This window comes from Dermacentor albipictus, chromosome 7, assembly GCF_038994185.2.
Source record: "Dermacentor albipictus isolate Rhodes 1998 colony chromosome 7, USDA_Dalb.pri_finalv2, whole genome shotgun sequence".
NCBI classification, from domain to species: Eukaryota; Metazoa; Arthropoda; class Arachnida; order Ixodida; family Ixodidae; genus Dermacentor; species Dermacentor albipictus.
In genome coordinates this window covers 126734733-126753312 of record NC_091827.1, presented here as the reverse complement: position 1 = coordinate 126753312, position 18580 = coordinate 126734733, and the positions used below count along the sequence as shown (strand labels likewise).

At 45.8% G+C, this 18580-nt stretch overlaps 1 protein-coding gene across 11 annotated transcripts in view; it reads left to right on the top strand.

Annotated features, from left to right (window-relative positions):
- Window positions 1-18580, top strand: part of LOC135907090 (Kv channel-interacting protein 4-like) — a 431449-nt gene that overhangs the window by 311312 nt on the left and 101557 nt on the right. For all 11 annotated transcript variants that reach the window (XM_070522693.1, XM_065438759.1, XM_065438758.1 and 8 more), the window contains 2 exons: window positions 6929-6998; window positions 10805-10875. In XM_070522693.1, the coding sequence (XP_070378794.1) occupies window positions 6929-6998; window positions 10805-10875 (141 nt within the window). The remainder of the gene's footprint in view (window positions 1-6928; window positions 6999-10804; window positions 10876-18580) is intronic.

Genomic DNA, 18580 nt, shown 5'->3' with positions numbered 1-18580 from the left:
ATTTTGATTTTATAACATACGAGGGTATATTTTCTATGCTCTTAAATCTAAACACAAAAACGACATGCGGTGCTGACGGCATTTCTAATGCTTTTCTTCGTCGCTATGCCGAGTGGCTTTCACATTTTCTTCTCGTAATTTTCCGCTCGTCGATATCTTGTGGCATCGTTCCATCAGACTGGCGGGTCGCTCGTGTTCTGCCTGTATTTAAGAAAGGCGACCCTACATTACTATCAAACTATCGCCCTATATCACTGACGGTTACATCTTGCAAGCTTTTAGAGCATATTATCTCAAATTACGTGACGGAATTTTTTGAAAAACGTGGTATTCTCTCCCCGTGCCAACACGGCTTTCGTAAGGGGCTCTCTACCACTACTGAGCTTCTCTCTAGCGTCTACGCGTTCGCCTCCGTGAACGCGTATTTCAAATTAAATCGACTTAAAGAATTTTCAAATTAAATCTAATGAGAACTCCTGTCACCGCCATGGCATCTTCATTCCATTGCCGATAAGACGAAATTATTGCGCAAGGCTGCAGAAAGCAGCAACACAGGCATCTCACTATCTTCACACACAAGGTCTTACCATCGCAACAGAAAAATGTGCGTTAGTCGCTTTTACACGAAAACCAATGTCTCGTTATCCAGTATGCATTAATGGCCAGCCTATCTCCTACAAGAGAAATCATCGGTTTTTGGGTGTCATTGTGGACCGGGACCTCTCTTGGAGCCCACATGTTGCCCAATTGAAGACGAAGCGCACATCTATTGTTCATGTCTTCAAGTTTATCGCCGGGAAAACATGGGGATCGTCAGTGGGATCCGTGTTACAGTTATATCGAGCACTCTTTATCGGATTGCTACGTTATAGTTCTCCCGTGCTTGCTAAAACATGCAAGTCAAATCTTCGAAAACTACAGAACGTGCAAGCACAGGTACTACGTGTTTGCCTAGGACTTCCGCGGAGCGCCTCAACAGCAGGAACCATTATAATGGCTCGAGACCATCCGATCACGACTTAAATTAGCATCGACACGCTTAGGGCCCATGTTCGTCGAGTTTCACGCATGCAGTCAAGTTCTCGTGCCTGCCTGGCAGAACGACGACCACAGGCGTCCTTTTCCGACGAGCTCAGCATCCATCGTGCCTGTCTACCATCGGGCTTCACACCCTCAGCAAGTTAAACCTCAGCTTTGTGGTGTTTAGAATAACCTCAAGTGCGTCTCACGGTTCCAGGGATACGAAAGAAGACCGACCTGCCTACCTTGGCCCTGAAGCAAGCCGCTCTGGATTGTTTGAACACTTTCTACTTAGACCGAGTCCACATATATACGGATGGCTCTTTCACTCAGACCAGCTCCACCGGCGCAGTGATTATACCATCACAATCAATTAGCGTCCGATAAAAGATTTCTCACATGACAACATCGACCGGATCGGAGCTTGTTGCCCTCAGAGGTGCCGTTGATTACATTGACAACCAACCCGCTAACCGGTGGGCAATATTCTGCGATTCGAATGCGGCCTTACAATGTCTTCTGTCATCTCTTCGTCGCGGGTCGAGTGAACAACTAGTGTCGGAGATAGAAATGCACCATCGTATGATAGCGAAAGGACACGACGTCGTGTTTCAGTGGCTGCCTGGCCATTGCGGTATCTCCGGCAACGACCTCGCAGACGAAGGTGCTAGGAAAGCACAAATTTCTGTACCTTTATCGCGGACCGACGCAGCCCAACACCTAAGCAAGGTAGCACACCTTATGACATTAGAGAAGTGGCACACACCTGAATTCATCCAAGAACGATTGCGTTCCCTCGACCCCTCTGTGTAACTGCGGCTGCTACCAGGGCTTCTGCGAAATGAGGAAACAATGCTGCGCCGCTTACGCTTGGGCGTCGCATTCACCAATGCATATACGTTTTTGATTGTAATGACTGACAGCGCCGACTGTAATGCCTGCGGTGGCGAGGAAACTATCGAACATCTACTGTGCTACTGCCCATCTTTTCAAAACGAAAGACATGACCTCTGCACACCTCTTAATCAGCTAGATAGAACACCGTTCACCTTGAAGAAGATCTTGGGACCATGGCTTCGCATATCGCAGCTACAAAAGGCCACAAAAGCTCTGCTGCGATATTTGAAGGCTACTGTGAGTCAGCGTCTGTGATCCGGACTGAGTGACCGACTGATATCTCTAGTGGACTTTCCCTTCTTTTAATCTTTCCATCCCCCTTTCCCTTTCCCCAGTGTAGGGTAGCCAACCGGGCTCAGTCCTGGTTAACCTCCCTACCTTTCATTGATCAATTTCTTTCTCTCTCCCTCTCTCTCTTTGCTGTTTGTTCACGTACTTCAATATTGTGCCATAAATCACTTACACTTGGTACATTTACTTTCGCAGGAATTTTAGATGAATGAAAGGACATATTTGTCTTCGCTGTCAAAAGTATGGATATGGCTATCACATTTACTTTATGCTGAGCAGTAATCTATATTTAACCAGACCAACTAAATTCTAATTATTTTCGCTAGGGTCGAATAAAAAAGTTTCATGAAAATTCGTTGCAGCGACGGTATACATGTTTCAAACTTTTTACTATCTATCCGTGAACAATTATACGTTTAGCTTAATGATGTGTTACTTAGGCATTCCGTAAGATCACGTCAGCCTTTCTTCCCTTTACTTTTCTCCTGCTGTCTGAAATTATGTATGTGCTATACCTAATGAGTCAGAACAGGCATTCTGCTGGTAACCCTATGTTGTAAGGATGCGCAAGTACAATGCATAGACAATTAGAGAGCAGCTTTGTGCAGCTATGACTTGATGTTCAGAATCCTAACAGATTGCATTTTCTTCACAGTGGCTACCGCGGCAGGTACTGGTGAAACACTTCTATCACGTGATTTTATGCCGTCCGCTTGGCAAAGTATACCACGCAGTGCCAGAGTACAGAGACGTATCCCTGTGAAGCGTTCCATGAGGAGTCCACCATGTGAACGCAGAGTCCTAGGATTGTTAGAGCCATCTGCATAGCGTACGGTTCCGAAAATGTGGAAAACCGTCGCTAAGTTTATGTAACAGTGATATCGTGCCAATAGCGCTATCAATAGCTTTCTCTTTCGTCATCAATAGTTCAACAGCGACTCAAATATCCATGACGCCTATTTTGATATTCATAGTTTTGCACACCGGCTTCACGATCGAATCCCGGCCGCCGCGGCCTGGGTTTGATCCCGCGTCCTCAGGCCCCGCGTCCACTTTCATTGTCACTAATTTATTATTTATTTATTCAATCAGTAAGTACAAGTGATTTGCGCTATCGTTTCCTTGGTTTCCTTGTTAGTTGGCTTCTCATGATATGATTACTGAAGATCAGGCTCCTCGAATAACCCCCTTTCTTTTCATTCTTACTAAATTCAAAGTTAGAAGTGTGCTACGTAAGTGTGGTTTCCTGAAATTACTGTATTCGTACTTCAGTGTATCTTTAATTTAACTTTGCTGCCTGGAGTAACCAGCACGCATTTGGCTCAAATGCACTGAAATCATAGTAAAGTGCACCCTAAACAGAACCGCGCATTTGAATTTGTTAGAGCGATTTGATTAAAGGGAGACGGTCTGTGCAACAGCTTCTTATACGTTGTGCCGGCTGCATATTTTGTGGCGATGTTTAAAAGCGGAATTTAGAGCCTCATTGTTCAACACGTTACGAGATGCCTTGTGCATATTTTTGGGTGCTCTGAAAAGAATTCCTGCATGCTGATTACTTCTGTAATGTCTACGTGACGCTCAGTTGCAAGGCTTATATCCGACATTGGGCTGCGCGTTATCTAAGCTTCGCAATTCCTTCAATACTTTCTTAGGTGCACGTCAAATCTGCGACGAGGTTGTCATTAGACGTTGCAGAAACCTTACTGAAAGCCAAAGAAAACGTCTCAAGTTGACCTTTTAGAACGCCATGGGTGGCGCCATATTCGCTCACGTGACAGCAATTACGCCGCAATACAGCCGCAATTACGACTAGCACGGTGAGCAGTGAGTGGTTAGATGACACACGACTTTGCCCAAAGATGCAGGTATCGTGTTCAAGGTCAGGTTATTTTATTAATCACATGAAAATAAGTAAACTGTTGATGATAGAAAGGTGGGGCGCTATACCTCTCGTAGGAGTTGTGAACGATAAGGGGGAGCTTCAATTACATATACCGTTTATCCATTCTGTGTGCAATGAGAGAGAGAGAGAGAGAATGAAAAGGAAAGGCAGGGAGGTTAACCAGATATGAGTCTCCGGTTTGCTACCCTACACTGGGGATGGGGGATAGGGGTTAGAAAGATGACAGAGAGGAAAACGCAAAAAAACGCAAAAAAAACCGAACGCGCACACACGGAGACACACACACAAAAGGCGTTCCAGTTAAAGTCGTTCACACAGGCCGGTAGATCGCAAGAAGCGCAAAAGCGCTTGCACGGCCTTCCTTTGTGACGGCAGGTCCTTTCGATGTTGCAGGATTCTTTTTTCTGATAGAGGTTGGTCGTCCAGTTGGTCAAGTTCCTGGCTGAGGCATGCCCTCTGTGGACTGTACTGCGGGCAGGTGCACAAAATATGGCCAATTGATTCTTCATGGCCGCAGTGGTCACAGGTTGGGGTGTCGGTCATCCCTATGCGGAAGGCATAAGCTTTAGTAAAGGCAACGCCCAACCAAAGTCGATATAAAAGCGTGGCGTCTCTACGGCGAAGCTGTGATGGCGCTCGAAGACTTAATGTTGGGTCAAGTGAGTACAGTCACGGATTTCTTAAATGTGGCTCATTCCATTGCGACGCGGTGCACTGCCGAGCAAGTAGGCGGGGCTTCCGTGCCGCGTCAGTTCTAGAAAGAGGAAGTGGGACGTGGCGCTCCTCAGTATGGGCTGAGCGGGCAGCGTGATCCGCCCGTTCATTGCCGACAATCCCGCAGTGTGCAATGAAATCTTCATAGAGGGTGTGCTTACTATTGAAGAGAAAGAGAGCAAGAGTGCATGAGCTTGATGCTTGCATAACCCTATTAAATTCATTACAGCGGTAGATTTCACCGCTGTCGCGATGTCGTTCACCATGTCGTAATATTTTGCACCAGCGTTGGCGGCAATGCTGTGTTGTTGCTGGAGAAGCTGTTTGCCGGGAGTTCAATGTCAGGAATATGTTGCCGGTCATTGCGTGCAATTTTCTACACAGCGCTGGTGGTTGAGGTGCTCGCCTTGAGGAGAAGTGTGTACGATGAAGGGTCGTCAATAATGGGACCCCGTGAGTAGCTGAGGCGGATGAAGCACGAGCCGTATCATCCCACACACTGAAGTCGCAGTGACGACTGAACATGCCTTGCCTTTGCTCTTTTACACTTAAAAAAATATTACTAAGCTATTCCAGAAATCTAGGCGACACGTTGCTGGAGCAGTGGGTGGGTCTGTGGCGTGCTTGCTTTCGACTGAGAAGACGCTCAAGAGCGGCGGTCCTGTGGTTGCCCCTGGTGCGCAGTGCTGACTGATCGCCTTATTTCACGTATCAGTCAGCAGGGTATTTTTTACATATTCTCAAGATGTGTTCTACTTCTTTAATGTGCGAGAGTTTATGCAGCTTGTTCAGTCCAAAGAAAAAAGCTGTTCAGAAATTCTTTTCAAAAACGCAATGTTTTTACAACACATAGCTTTCTTTGGTTACTTGGTTTTAGAAACAGACCGTCACTTCTCTTATTTGGAAACTTTGAAACAATGAATAAAAAATATCAATGTGTTTTTCACTATCATAGTTCTAAAAAAATGTCAATGGTTGTTTCACTGTTATAGTTGTCAGATGAGATCAGTCAGACGCGACTTACTGTCTGCAATAAATGAAAGGTAATTCAACATATTTTGGAAATTAGCGTCTGTGTGTTTCAGCTTTACATATGAGTGCCAAGACTGGAATAATTTTTGTCGCACAGCGGTATTTTCTTGCTTTTGTTTGAGTGTGCTTTAATCTGTGCCGGAAAATTCAAATGGGAAGCTTATGTTATGACAAACATCTGTATACGTAATAAGGGAATAAGGAAAAAGTACGGGAAAACCAAACAAATGCTTGTTTCTTTGTCTTACTAGCGTGTATTGTTCGCTGATCATGGTGCGAAGCTCCAGCGAACCATAAACGCACATTTGTTTTCTATTCCGTGTTTGGAAAGCCAACCAAACAAATAACTACTCGACAGGTCTCAATATATGGCACAAATAGCTCTGATTAGCTAAAGTCTCCCGGGAAAGGGTTGTTTCTGATAAACATATGCAGGAATTATGCCTGTGACTCTGATGCACTGATGAACAGTATATTGTTATACCAAACATAACTGCTGCGGTTATAACGGTTTCTCTAAGCAACAGAAGCAATGCAGCGAAAGGAATGGCCAACGTAAGCGTATTGTTTGGTTTATAGATGATAATAACCTTGGACGCAGAATTGAAGCAAGTTTCTTTAATCTTTCATTGTGCAATATGCCGGGCTTGATTGTTGAGGCGTCTTTCTTTGTAGCGCTTCCCTTCCTGCAATGTTTCTAATTACCACCCGGTTTTCTGTCACCTTTAGTTTGTACCTGCTACACCATATATTTCATTATGTCTTCCTGAAAAGCATGACTGAGTTGTAGAATAGCATAGCTCGAGAAGTTTATAATAAACTAGTACTATAATAAATTCGCTAAGTTGCAGTGAGTGTTCCTGATGATAACGAACGTATGCCTGAATTTGGTAGAGACCTTACTGAGCTTTCCTCATGATTCCACCAATTTCTCATTATTACGAGTATATGGTATATATACAGTGATGAGAAAAGACGCTGCCATTATGTCTAAATTCAAAGTAGTTCGCTTTCTCTGCGTCCATAAGTACATCTTTATATTTTGATTTCCACCTGACCACGTTGCAGTCCTGTCCGAGTGGCCTTGTGAGTGAAAACACCTTCAAGGATATGTACTGCCAGTTCTTCCCACTCGCAGGTGAGTCTGTATCAAGCCTTTAGGCGATAAGTAAAAATTGATATGTTTTGTATCTGCAACCGTCGTAAAACAATGTAGCAAAAGTAATAGAATGTAGGAAAAGTCTTTTTGGTAGCTGTTTTATCTGTGTAATTCTTGCAGCTTGGGTCTAGCCCTGAGTCCCCAGCGGCTGCGAAGCACCTGACCAACACGGTAGTGAGACCTGCAGCATGGCAGAGGGTGCTAAGAATCTCTGGACATGAAGAAGTTGCCACTGGAAAACAAACCTAGCAACGTTTACCATAAGGACGCCCTCGAGTTGAGGCAGCTTAGCATCTCCTGGAATAGCACTGTCCTTAGTGTGGGGAAAAGTGGGCTGAGTAAAGGTTACCTTTTCTACTACAAACATCACCCCAAAAAGGAAGGAATGTGGGGTAGCATTTTTAATTCATAAGGGCATAGCGGGCAACATTCGTGAATTCTACAGCATTACTGGAAGGGTAGGAGACGTCACAACAAACCTAAATAGGAAATATAAAGTAAAGATTGGGCAAACCTATGCTCCAACCTGCAGTCATAGTGATGAAGAAATAGAACAGTTTTATGAAGATGTTCAATTAGCAATGAGAAAGGTGTAACCTCAGCTTACTTTAGTCATGCGTGACATTATAGCGAGACTTGGGAAGAATCAGGAAGGGGAACGGGAGATTGGAAACTATGGTATCGACTTTACAAATAGTAGAGGAGAGATGGTGATAGCATTCGCGAAGTGACCTTGAATAATCAATGCCTTCTTGCTGAAAGGGGACCTGGAAGAAGCCTAATGGGAAAGAAGAAATGGAGTCTATTTCATGTTCTGTTTCGACGCCAGCATAGTCCAGCATCTATAAATGTTAGGTATGGTAAAGACAGGGATCATAGGTTAGTTAGATCTAGTATTGTCCTTGATTTGAAGAGATGAGGAAGAAAATTACTCCTGAGAAAACAGGCCAACTAGACGCAATCAGGATTAAAGCGGCAGAATCCATACTTCAGCTCGAAAACAAATATGCGGTCTTAGAACAAGAATATAAAGTTTTACATAAACGTACCGAATGAGACCGTAACCAGGCTGATTTATGAAGCAGTAATTGAAATGGTTGATAAGGTGCCAAAGAAGCAAGCAGGTAAGCTCTCACAAGTAACACGGACCTAATATAAGGACCTAATAATAGAAACGACAAAGCATGCAACTAACTCAAGAAACTCAAATATAATTCTCGGATCTTCCAATATCCCTTCCAAGAAGTAAGGGTTATTGGACATTATAATGTCTGAAGGAATGAGGAGGCAGTAAAAAAGGGCCGCAGTATGAAATTAGTAATGAGAAAATTTGGCGTAGGATAGGGCGAAATGCACGCACTCAAGGATAAGCATGGTAATGTCAAAAGCAATTTAGATGATATAGTAAAACCAGCAGAGGAATTCTATACCCAACTGTCAGTACCCAAAGCAGCCGCGCACACCTTCGTTGAAAGTAGTGATGAGCAGGATGCAACGAGTTCCCTCTTTAAATTGCGATAAAGTTAGAAGTGCATAAGGAGACATGTCCCGGGAAAAAGCGGCAGGGGAAGATGGAATAACAGTCGATTTACTTAACTATGGAAGTAATTTTAGGCTTGAAGTGGTTTCGGCCCTTTATAGGCAATGACTCACATCTTCAACTCTACCAAGTTAGCTGAAATATTGTGAGCATTACACTAATTCGCAAGAAGGGAAACGTTAAATCATTGAAGAATTATGGGCCCATTAGCTTAATTTGAGTATTCTATAAGATGCTCACGAAGGCGATTTCCAATAAAATGAGGGCCACACTGGACTTCATTTAACCAAGAGAGCAGACGGGCTTTACGGACAGGTATTCAAAAGTGGATCGCATCCATGACGTCAGTGAAGTAATTGACATATTTATGGTGTATCAACTACCTTTCTATATAGCTTTCATAGATTATGAAAAGGCGTTTGATTCAGCCGAGATAGCAGCAGTCATGGAGGCAATCCTTAATCCCAGAGAACAGAAGGCTTACGTGAGTTTCTTTCAAATATGTTCAAAGACTGAACAGCTATTTGAAAGTGAAAGTAATGAAAGTGGAAAAATAGCTATCAATAATAGACGATGAGAAAAAAAGGAGTGAGACAAGGAGACACAATCTCTCCTATGTTGTTCACTGCATAGTTAGAACTATTAAACTTATTAGATTGGGAAGGATTCGGATTAGGATCAGAATTAAAGGCAAATATCTCAACAACATTCGCTTTGCAGGTCACATTGCCTGTTTAGCAACACTGCGGGGAAATTTCAACAAATTATTGAAGACCTTCAGCGAAAAAGTGTGATAGTGTGGTTAAGATTCGTATGCAGGAGACAAAGATCTAAGTCTAATCTAATCAAAGATCTAAGATCAAAGTCTAATAGCCTGGAACGAGAATAAGAGCCTCTAAAGTAGGCGCAGGACTACGTTTATCTAGCTAAATTACTCTCATGGGAACCTGCCTGTGAGAATCATAATTTGCGGGAGAAAAGAATGGATTAAAGTGCATACAGGATGTATTAACAAATTACGACCGCATGCTCACTGTTATTTTTGAAAGCAAAAGTGTAAAATAATCGCAATTTATCGTCAATAACGTATGGAGCAGAAACTTGGAGATTCACAGATGAGTTTGAGAACAAGATAACGACCACGCAAACGGGGATAGAAATGAAAATTTTAGGCTTAGGAATAGGAGACAGAAATATAGTGGTGTGGATTTATATCAAATGGGGTAACCGATATTATGGTTGGTATTAGGAGAAAGAATCGTGCTGCTTTGAACATGTAATCAATCATCAGAATGGCAAGTTGGGCCAGTTGTTTGGGATTCATAGTAACATTTGTTACAGTGCAATGCAAGACAAGGACAAAAGAATATCAGTTGAGGGCCAGCGCCGTGTCTTCGTTTTATACCTTTTTTTGTCCCTGTCTTGAGTTGAGCTGTAACAAACCTTACCATGTAACGTATGGGGCAGATAACCAGAGGACCTTTATAGTTATAGAGTGGGGGCCAATAGGTGACGTTCTTTCTGTTTACTTGATCTTAGCAATCGTTTCTTCAGAACTGTATTTTTTTTGTTCTTTTGTAGATAGCATGGTGTTTACTGGAACATCGCGGTGCTACAGTGATATTAGGAGATATGATGTGCTCAGTATAACATTTGATCAATTTCAAAGCACGTATCACTTTGCCGAACGCCACTGGGAGCTAGAGTTTCTTTCAGGCCTTGCAGGCTTCTTGCTCTTGCTACTGTTTCCGTACCGAAAAGAAAATGAACTTCATGCTTGAACTTCTTAGCCGGAACACTATAGGAAGCTTTGTCGCACAGAATGAATGCGCGCGAAACGAGACATTGCTGCTAAAATGACAGCATACTGTATGACCATGTGACTTATCTAGTATATCCGTCACAACTGCCGCTACAATAAAAGATTGTGGCTAGTATATCGGGGGCCGCAAGCAAATCTTGTTTCTTTGGAATGTCTTGGTTCGCACATTGTCGTATGTCAGCTACACGAAAGGATAAGTGAAAACCGCTGAATTACTTGAATACTTGCAGACTATTCCATAGGACGTCCTAATTACGTACCTCGCAGATAGTGAACTCCAACATGTCTCATCTTCAGAAGTCAGGAAGAACGAGAAATACCGAGAGGCAAATGCTTGTGTATGCCTTTTCTCGAGTTGTCCTTACGAGAATACTAATTGGAGCTGGCTAAACTACCATTCCTCTGGTTTCGTTTTGATTTCAGACACCACACTGTACGCGCACTACGTCTTTAAGGCTTTGGACAAGGACAGGGCCGGTGCCATTAACTTCAAGGTAAGGCTGTTTTTCATGTTTAAAATAAGCTTACTTTCTTTCAGTGTGGCCCGGAAATATTTTGTTTGGAATTGGATAGTGGAAAAAATTATCCGAGCTGCTTTGATTCTAGAGTAGAAACGCTGGCAAACTATGGAACATGAAAATGACAGATGGACAGATATGGATGGCGAAAGTGATATCTCATTGATAAAACTTTGTCTTCAGGCTCTGTTCCCTACCGCGTGAGCGGTTAACATTGAATCAAAAATTGCAGATTTGGCACATAGCACTCTGCCTTGAAAAAAAAAGAACAGCAGCAGAGGCGTATCTTCTCGTAGGCTTCCAATAGGACACGAATAAAGAGAGGACACGAATGCTGTATACGAAACGGTTTCCTGTTGAGCGTTAGGATCACATTGTGACAGATGAAGGGGCGCTACCAAAGAGCCACATTCGTTGACGTACGCCTGCAGGTGCTGTGTCTAGGATATCTACGGCCATTTGTATTTATGTGAGAAAATGGTGGCGTAGCCATTCATTGCTACTCAGCACATTGTACGCGTATGACAGGATAAATGTTGTTTGCAGCACATTCCGAGCCAGACGCGTGTGCACGTCGCTGGCTGGCAATGCGACTTGAAGATGGAAAGGTCCAAACGCAAATAAAATGCGCTGTACAATGACTTGTAATCGAACAAAATTCTCATGCAATCGCATTGTAGGCATATACTAGTACGGTAGCGCCGCAGTGACGGTTCCTTGGGAATAAAGAAATACGAAAACTTCGAGGAAATTTTTCCGGTTCTTCTGGAAAGCATACATAAAATGTGTTTGCAAAGTAAGCGCTTCTGCTGAAAAGACACAGCGTACACGCGCTGTTGCTAATTCTGGTGAAAATGATGCGCCCATCGTACACTTTAGTGTCAAAAGATTCGACATTTTTATTTACCTTTCAGTTGCTACTCTGGCGCGTGACTTGGCCACTCACGTTCTTGCCAGGAAGCATCCACGCCACAGTTTTGTTCGTTCTCGCGATAACAGCTGCGAGAGTGTGGCCCCAAGAAACTTCCGGTCACGGTCCTTACCACTCTTTGCGCCGGAGCACAACGCGCGTTTTAAGTTGTTTTTATGTGCAGCGAGACTGTTTTTAAGTTTTAAGGTAAAAGACAAGCACATTACACAATAAGACTAATAGACGCCATTCTTCGTATAACTTACGGCAACAGGGATTTGTAAAGCTGCCGTTATGTATAGTGGAAAAGTGTTGAATATCAGCGGGCTCAAATTTTAACTTACTTCTATTACTCGATGTCCCCGCAAATGCCTCTCTTGCTTGACAAATTTGGTGGGCTGCGCCAGTGAGAAAAACTGAAAGCCGTCCAGGACCTATGTTTGCAATGAGCGAAAGGATCTATAGTGAATAATGTAGTGCAAATGAAAGACGCAAAGGAGACAGGCAAATGAAAAAAAAATTGCGAATGGGAACAGAAGTGTATCCAAAAAAATGGAGGCTGCAGTCTGGGTGTAAAATGAGCCCCTGTGCAGGCATGAGAATGATAAAACTAAGACAGAAAAACACACAAAATAAACCTGTGAGAGGTGAAACATTTTATTGTTAAAGTGAAAAAAGATATTGAAAAAAGCTGTTGACTCTCTTTCACAATACAACAAGACAACTTCCACAATAGTAAAAATAATCAAGGCTTTTGTAAAGAGGAAACTAGTAAGAAAGGAAATAATATACACTAACATAGGACAGAGAAAATGAACTGGCTTTCATAGCAGTGATGATTACTCACGCGTGAAACAGAATCATGAAGCAATTTATGCGTCTGACAGGTAGTATGAGGATCACTCCTCCGATCGGAAATAAATGACTCGCAATGTGCTGGAATGATGGGTGACTTTTGGTGATGAGTTAGTTCAGAAATAACTGAACAAGTTGTTGGCAGCTAGTGACATCTTAGGAGACATGGGAAGCCGCAGAAATAACCATCTGTAGTGGAATTGCTTAAGCGGTAGTGGAAGAACACGAATAGTCAACGGCCTACAATGAGGTAAAAAATGGTTGTTGAGGAGAAATATAGGTGCAAAATTTGCACGGCCTACAGAAAACATTTATCAGTCAGTATTTTGCTTCGTCTAGAAAGATATTGTCACAGTCGGTAATGTGGGAAGAAGAGTACGATGATGGTGGCCTTGGAGACGACGAAGAAGAGTTAAGTTTTGTCGCTGCTCTACGCTTGTTGGCTCCAACATTAAAAGCAATCTGTAAATAGACGCACACTTCTTCCTTCCCGTAACATCATTGGTGGAGGTGCCGGGTAATCATTTGCGCAAGCCGGAGCTCCGCAGCAGACGTAACTTGGCCCTCATGTTATCCGAAGGACAGAGTTCAACCACGGCCCCGTCGTCGCCACCGACGGTCATTCTGGCCCAGCCTCGCGACCCTGGCATGTTTTCCGGGATCGACAACTTGACGTCGATGACTGGTCGCAGAATTACGAACGGGTCAGCGCACACAATAGGTTTGATAACACGCTTACGCTGGCAAACATAATATTCTACCTCAAGAAAACAGCACGGGTCTGCTTCGAAACACACGAAGAAGAGATTACGAGTTGGTACCAGTGCAAACAGAAGCTTAGAGATTTGTTCGGCAAGCCCGTCGGCCGCCAACGTGCTGCGCAGAAGGACCTTGGGACCCGTGTACAGACGTCCACTGAAACTTACGTGGCGTATATCCAGGACGTCCTCGCTCTTTGCCGCAAAGTGGATAACAATATGGCAGAGGCAGACAAGGTCAGTCATGTTTTATAAGGATGACGCGTTTAACCTGCTTGTTTATAAGAACATAACAATGGTCAATGAGATCATTAACGAATGTCGCCGCTCTGAGGACGCGAAGAGTCGCCGCATAGTTCAACAGTTTACGCGTCTACCTAATACCACAGATTCATGGACGTGCGAAGACGTTTGTCCACCGCGTTAGCCTGCCTCCTGAGAGAACGTCGTACGTATCGTTCGGCGAGAAATCGAAGCAGCGTTTCCTGCCACGCCTGTGACGCAGTGCTTTGACGATTCCCGGCCGCTTGCCTCTCTCATTAAGTCGGTAATTCGCCAAGCACTTGCCAATGTGGGTCTTCCATCCATCTGCTCCACCAGCCCTCCTGACTTTGCTTCGTCTGCTGCCCCTGCCCCTGTTAATCGGAGCCAATACGGTACATATCCAAGCTATCGCAACCCAGCCGAATGGCGCACACATGACGATAGACCCATCTGCTTTTACTGTGGACCTGTGGGCCACATCTCTCGCCACTGTCGAAGTTCCTGGCCAGCCTACTCACGACCAAGCTTTCCCGCCTACCGTCGCTCCCCACTGAATCCTCGCCCGCCATCACTCTCCACCGAGGTTGAAGACGCACCTGACAACGCTCGAGCCACCGCGACCAGCCGGTCTCCATCACCACATAGTCGCCGCTCCCATTCGCCCCAGCCGCGTCGCTCTCCATCCCCAGCTTACCGCCGCCGCTCTCCGACGGGAAACTTACTGGGGCAGCTCCTGGAGGTGACGTTGCTCTAGAACCACGGCCAGAATTTCCTCTGCTGACCCTGCCTGCTAATCAGAACCTTCAGGGCGTGGACGTGGATGGTTTGCCCGCTACAGCACTCATCGACACTGGGGCCCAAATTTCCATCATGAGTGGGGAGCTTCGAACGCGCTTGAAGAAAGTACTTACTCCCGCTCCTACTCGACTGATCCAGGTCGCCGACGGTGGAACTCCGGCTGTGCTTGGAATGTGTACTGCTTGTGTCAGTGTCGCCGGTCGCCACACGTCCGTTTCGTTTAGCGTGCTAGAACGTTGCCCCCACAATGTGATCCTCGGACTCGACTTTTTGGCCGCCCATTCTGCTCTGACTGACTGTTCCGCCGGTGTTGCACAACTTGACCTACACCTACCTTTTCCCGTTGACCTTCCTGCTCAAGCTCCAACTCAGCTATGTTCCGCGGATTTTATACGCCTGCCATCTCTTGCAGCAACCTGCATCCCTGTCTTAGCCTGCCGACCTGTACCTGACGGAGACTATGTCCTTACTTCTGCGACTTCAGTCCTGCTTTCCCACAATGTATCGTTCCCGCACACCATCGTTCCTGTTGCAGACAATCAAACATGTCTTCCCATCCTACATTTCGGACAGGGCCCACAAGTACTTGCCCACAAGGCATGTCACTTGCCACATTTTCACCGGCGCACGAGTGCCACATTTCCACTCTATCTGTTGCGCCGTCTTTGACCATTGCTCATTCGGCGCCTTCTACGTCAGCCCTGACCGCGACTTTACAAAGATGATTGCACCAGACCTCTCAAGCCACCAGGCCGCAGAGCTCCGGACCTCCTCCAGTCCTACTCCGACATTTTCGACCTGAACGATCGCCCTTTGCGTCAAACTATGTTCGTGAAGCATCGTATAAATACCGGCGATGCAGCACCTGTTCGCCGACGCCCATATCGGGTGTCGCCCTCTGAGCGACAAGTTATCCAGAGCGAGCGAGGTTGCTGTGCCAAATGGATTATTGAACACTCTTCCAGCCCGTGGGCATCCCCTGCTGTTCTCGTCAAAAAGAAGGGTAACAGCTGGTGATTCTGCTTTGACTATCGCCATCTAAACACGATCAACAAGAAAGATGTATATCCACTTCCCCGCATTGACGATGCTCTGGATTGTCTCCACGGTGCCACTTATTTTTCATCTATAGACCTTCGCTCTGGATATTGTCAAATTGCCGTGGATGAAATGGACCGTGTAAAGACCGCATTTGTTACACCAGACGGCCTATATCAGTTCCACGTAATGCCTTTTGGCTTGTGCAATGCCCCGGCGAACTTTGAACGTATGATGGACATGCTCTTGCGTGGTTTGAAATGGTTCATCTGTTTGTGCTACTTGGATGACGTCATGCTATTCTCTGCAACTTTTGCGACTCATCTTGAAAGACTTTCGTCTGTTCTTTCTGTTTTTCACACCGCTGGCTTGCAGCTCAGCTCGTCCAAGTGCCACTTCGGTTGCCGCCAAATAACCATGCTCGGACACCTCGTCGATTCGTCAGGCATTCGCCCCGACCCCGCTAATGTTCATGCTGGGCAAAATTTCTCCGTACCAACTTGTGCCAAAGCTGTTCGCAGCTTTATTGGCCTTTGCTCGTGCTTCCGGCGGTTTGTGGAAAATTTCACCCATGTTGCCCGTCTCCTGACGGACCTCCTGGGGAAAGACGTTTCTTCTTGTTGGGGCTCTGAACAAGCGTCTGCTTTCTCACAGCTCGTCACGCTGCTCACCACACTACCTGTTCGCGCCCCTTTTGACGCTTCCGCACCGACAGAAATCCGCATTGACGCCAGTGGCTACGGCATCGACGCAGTTTTAGCTTAATGCCAATGTGGGCACGACCGCGTCACCGCCTACGCTAGCCGCCTCCTCTCACCAGCAGAGCGCAATTACTCAATTGCTGAGCGCGAGTGTCTCGCCCTCGTTTGGGCTGTGGGCAAGTTCTGACCCTACAATATGGTCGACCATTTACAGTTACAACCGACCACCACGCCCTTCGTTGGCTTTCCTCCCTCAAAGGTCCCACCGGACGCCTCGGTCGCAGGGCCCTATGGCTGCAGGAATACGCATACACTGTGGTCTAGAAGTCGGGTCGTCTACATCAGGACGCCGACTGCCAGTCTCGCCATCCCATCGATGTACAGGATGGTCTAGTGGATGTCACACCGATCTGCGTTCTTTCGTTCTCTGCCTTGCAAGACATTGGCGCTGTACAACGACGCGATGAGTCGTTACACCCCATTATCGAACACCTGCTTTCTGATCTGTCTGACCCATCCCTGCACATGTTCGTACTACAAAATGACATCCTGTATCGCCGCAGCATGCACCCCGACGGGCCCGAGCTCCTAACAGTCATTCCGTCTCCTCTTCGACAGACTGCCCTGCAGCAACTGCACGACATTCCCACCGCTGGACACCTTGGCGTCACGCGGTCTTATGACCGAATTCGGTGACGGTTTTTCTGGCCCCATCTTAACCACTCCGTCCGGCGCTATGTTGCCGCGTATGAATCGTGTCAACGCCGGAAAAGACCAGCTGTGCCTACTGCCCGACTGCTGCAGCCTTTGGATATACCGGCCAACCTTATTTTCGCGTTGGCGTTGATCTTCTCGGACCATTCCCGATATCAAATGACGGAAATAGGTGGATTGCCGTCGCTATGGACTATGCAACTCGCTATGCCATTACAAGAGCCCTACCGACCAGCTGCGCTACAGACGTCGCTGATGTCTTGCTTCACGACGTTATCTTGCACCACGGTGCACTTTGTTATCTTCTCACCGATCGCGGCAGATACTTCCTTGCCAAAGTCATAGACGAGCTACTTCGATAATTTGCTAATAAACGCAAACTTACTACCGCTTACCATCTTCAAACTAACGGCGTTACCGAACGCCTGAATCGCACATTAACTGACATGTTAGCAATGTATGTTTCCTCCCATCATCGCGACTGGGACATTGCTTTACCATTTGTGACGTTCGCCTACAATACCTCGCGCCACGACACAGCTGGCTATTCACTTTTTTATCTCCTCTTCGGCCGTGAGCCGACTTTGCCTTTCGAGACTCTCCTTTCGACCACACTCTACCAGCCGACAGAGTACACTTGGAGTGTCATAGCCACAGCGACCCAAGCACGCCAGATGGCCCGCTTCAGAGACACGCCAGAATTGCCGTTACGACCAGCTCCATCACGATGTGCACTATGAACCAGGTGCTCTTGTGCTAGTTTGGTATCCAACTCGGCGTGTTGGTCTTTCGGAGCAATTCCTCTCGCGATACTATGGCCCTTACCGCATCCTTCGCCAGGTGACCCATGTCACATATGAAGTGTCTCTGCTGGATGCCACGGTGCCTTCACCTCTGTCTGACATCATCCACGTCAGCCATCTCAAACCTTACCTTTCTCAGACCGATGAGCTGCACCAATAAGGTGCTTTTTCCGACGGGGATGATGTTACAGTCGGTAATGTGGGAAGAAGAGGACGATGACGGTGGCCTTGGAGACGGGTAAGAAGAATTAAGTTTTATCGCTGCTCTACGCTTCTTGGCTAAGCCATTAAAAGCCATGTGTAAATAGCACCACGCTTCTTCCTTCCCGTACCAATATTCAAAGCCGTTTCATGTCCATCAATACGAAATTATTCAATAAGATACAAAAAACATAGTGGGGTAACACCAGTAACTGCAGTAGAACCGGTAGCGCTGTAAACTAGCTTATGGTGCCTCTACACTATGGTGTGTGGGTACATAAAAAAAGAACATTCAACGTCATGATGACTGAGCGAATGGCTGTAATTGTTTTTCGCCACGTTGATTCGGATATGCGGTTCTAAACGAGGCAATTATACGGAAACTGACAGGTTCTGTATGTGTGTGTAGCAGAGCGATCTGTAAATATAAATCACGTCATAGATGAACGGGACAGTCCATGAACTGATGCACTAGTGAGACGTTACATTCTATAGCCGTGGAAAGTGATTATGGTACAGGTTGTATAGATGGCGACCAATGCTGCTCTAGGTGAGCGCGACGTATAAGAGGCATCGGTGAATCTCTGCAACAGTGGTAACGTTGTAATAGTGCACACCTGCTGCCGCACAAGTTTTCAG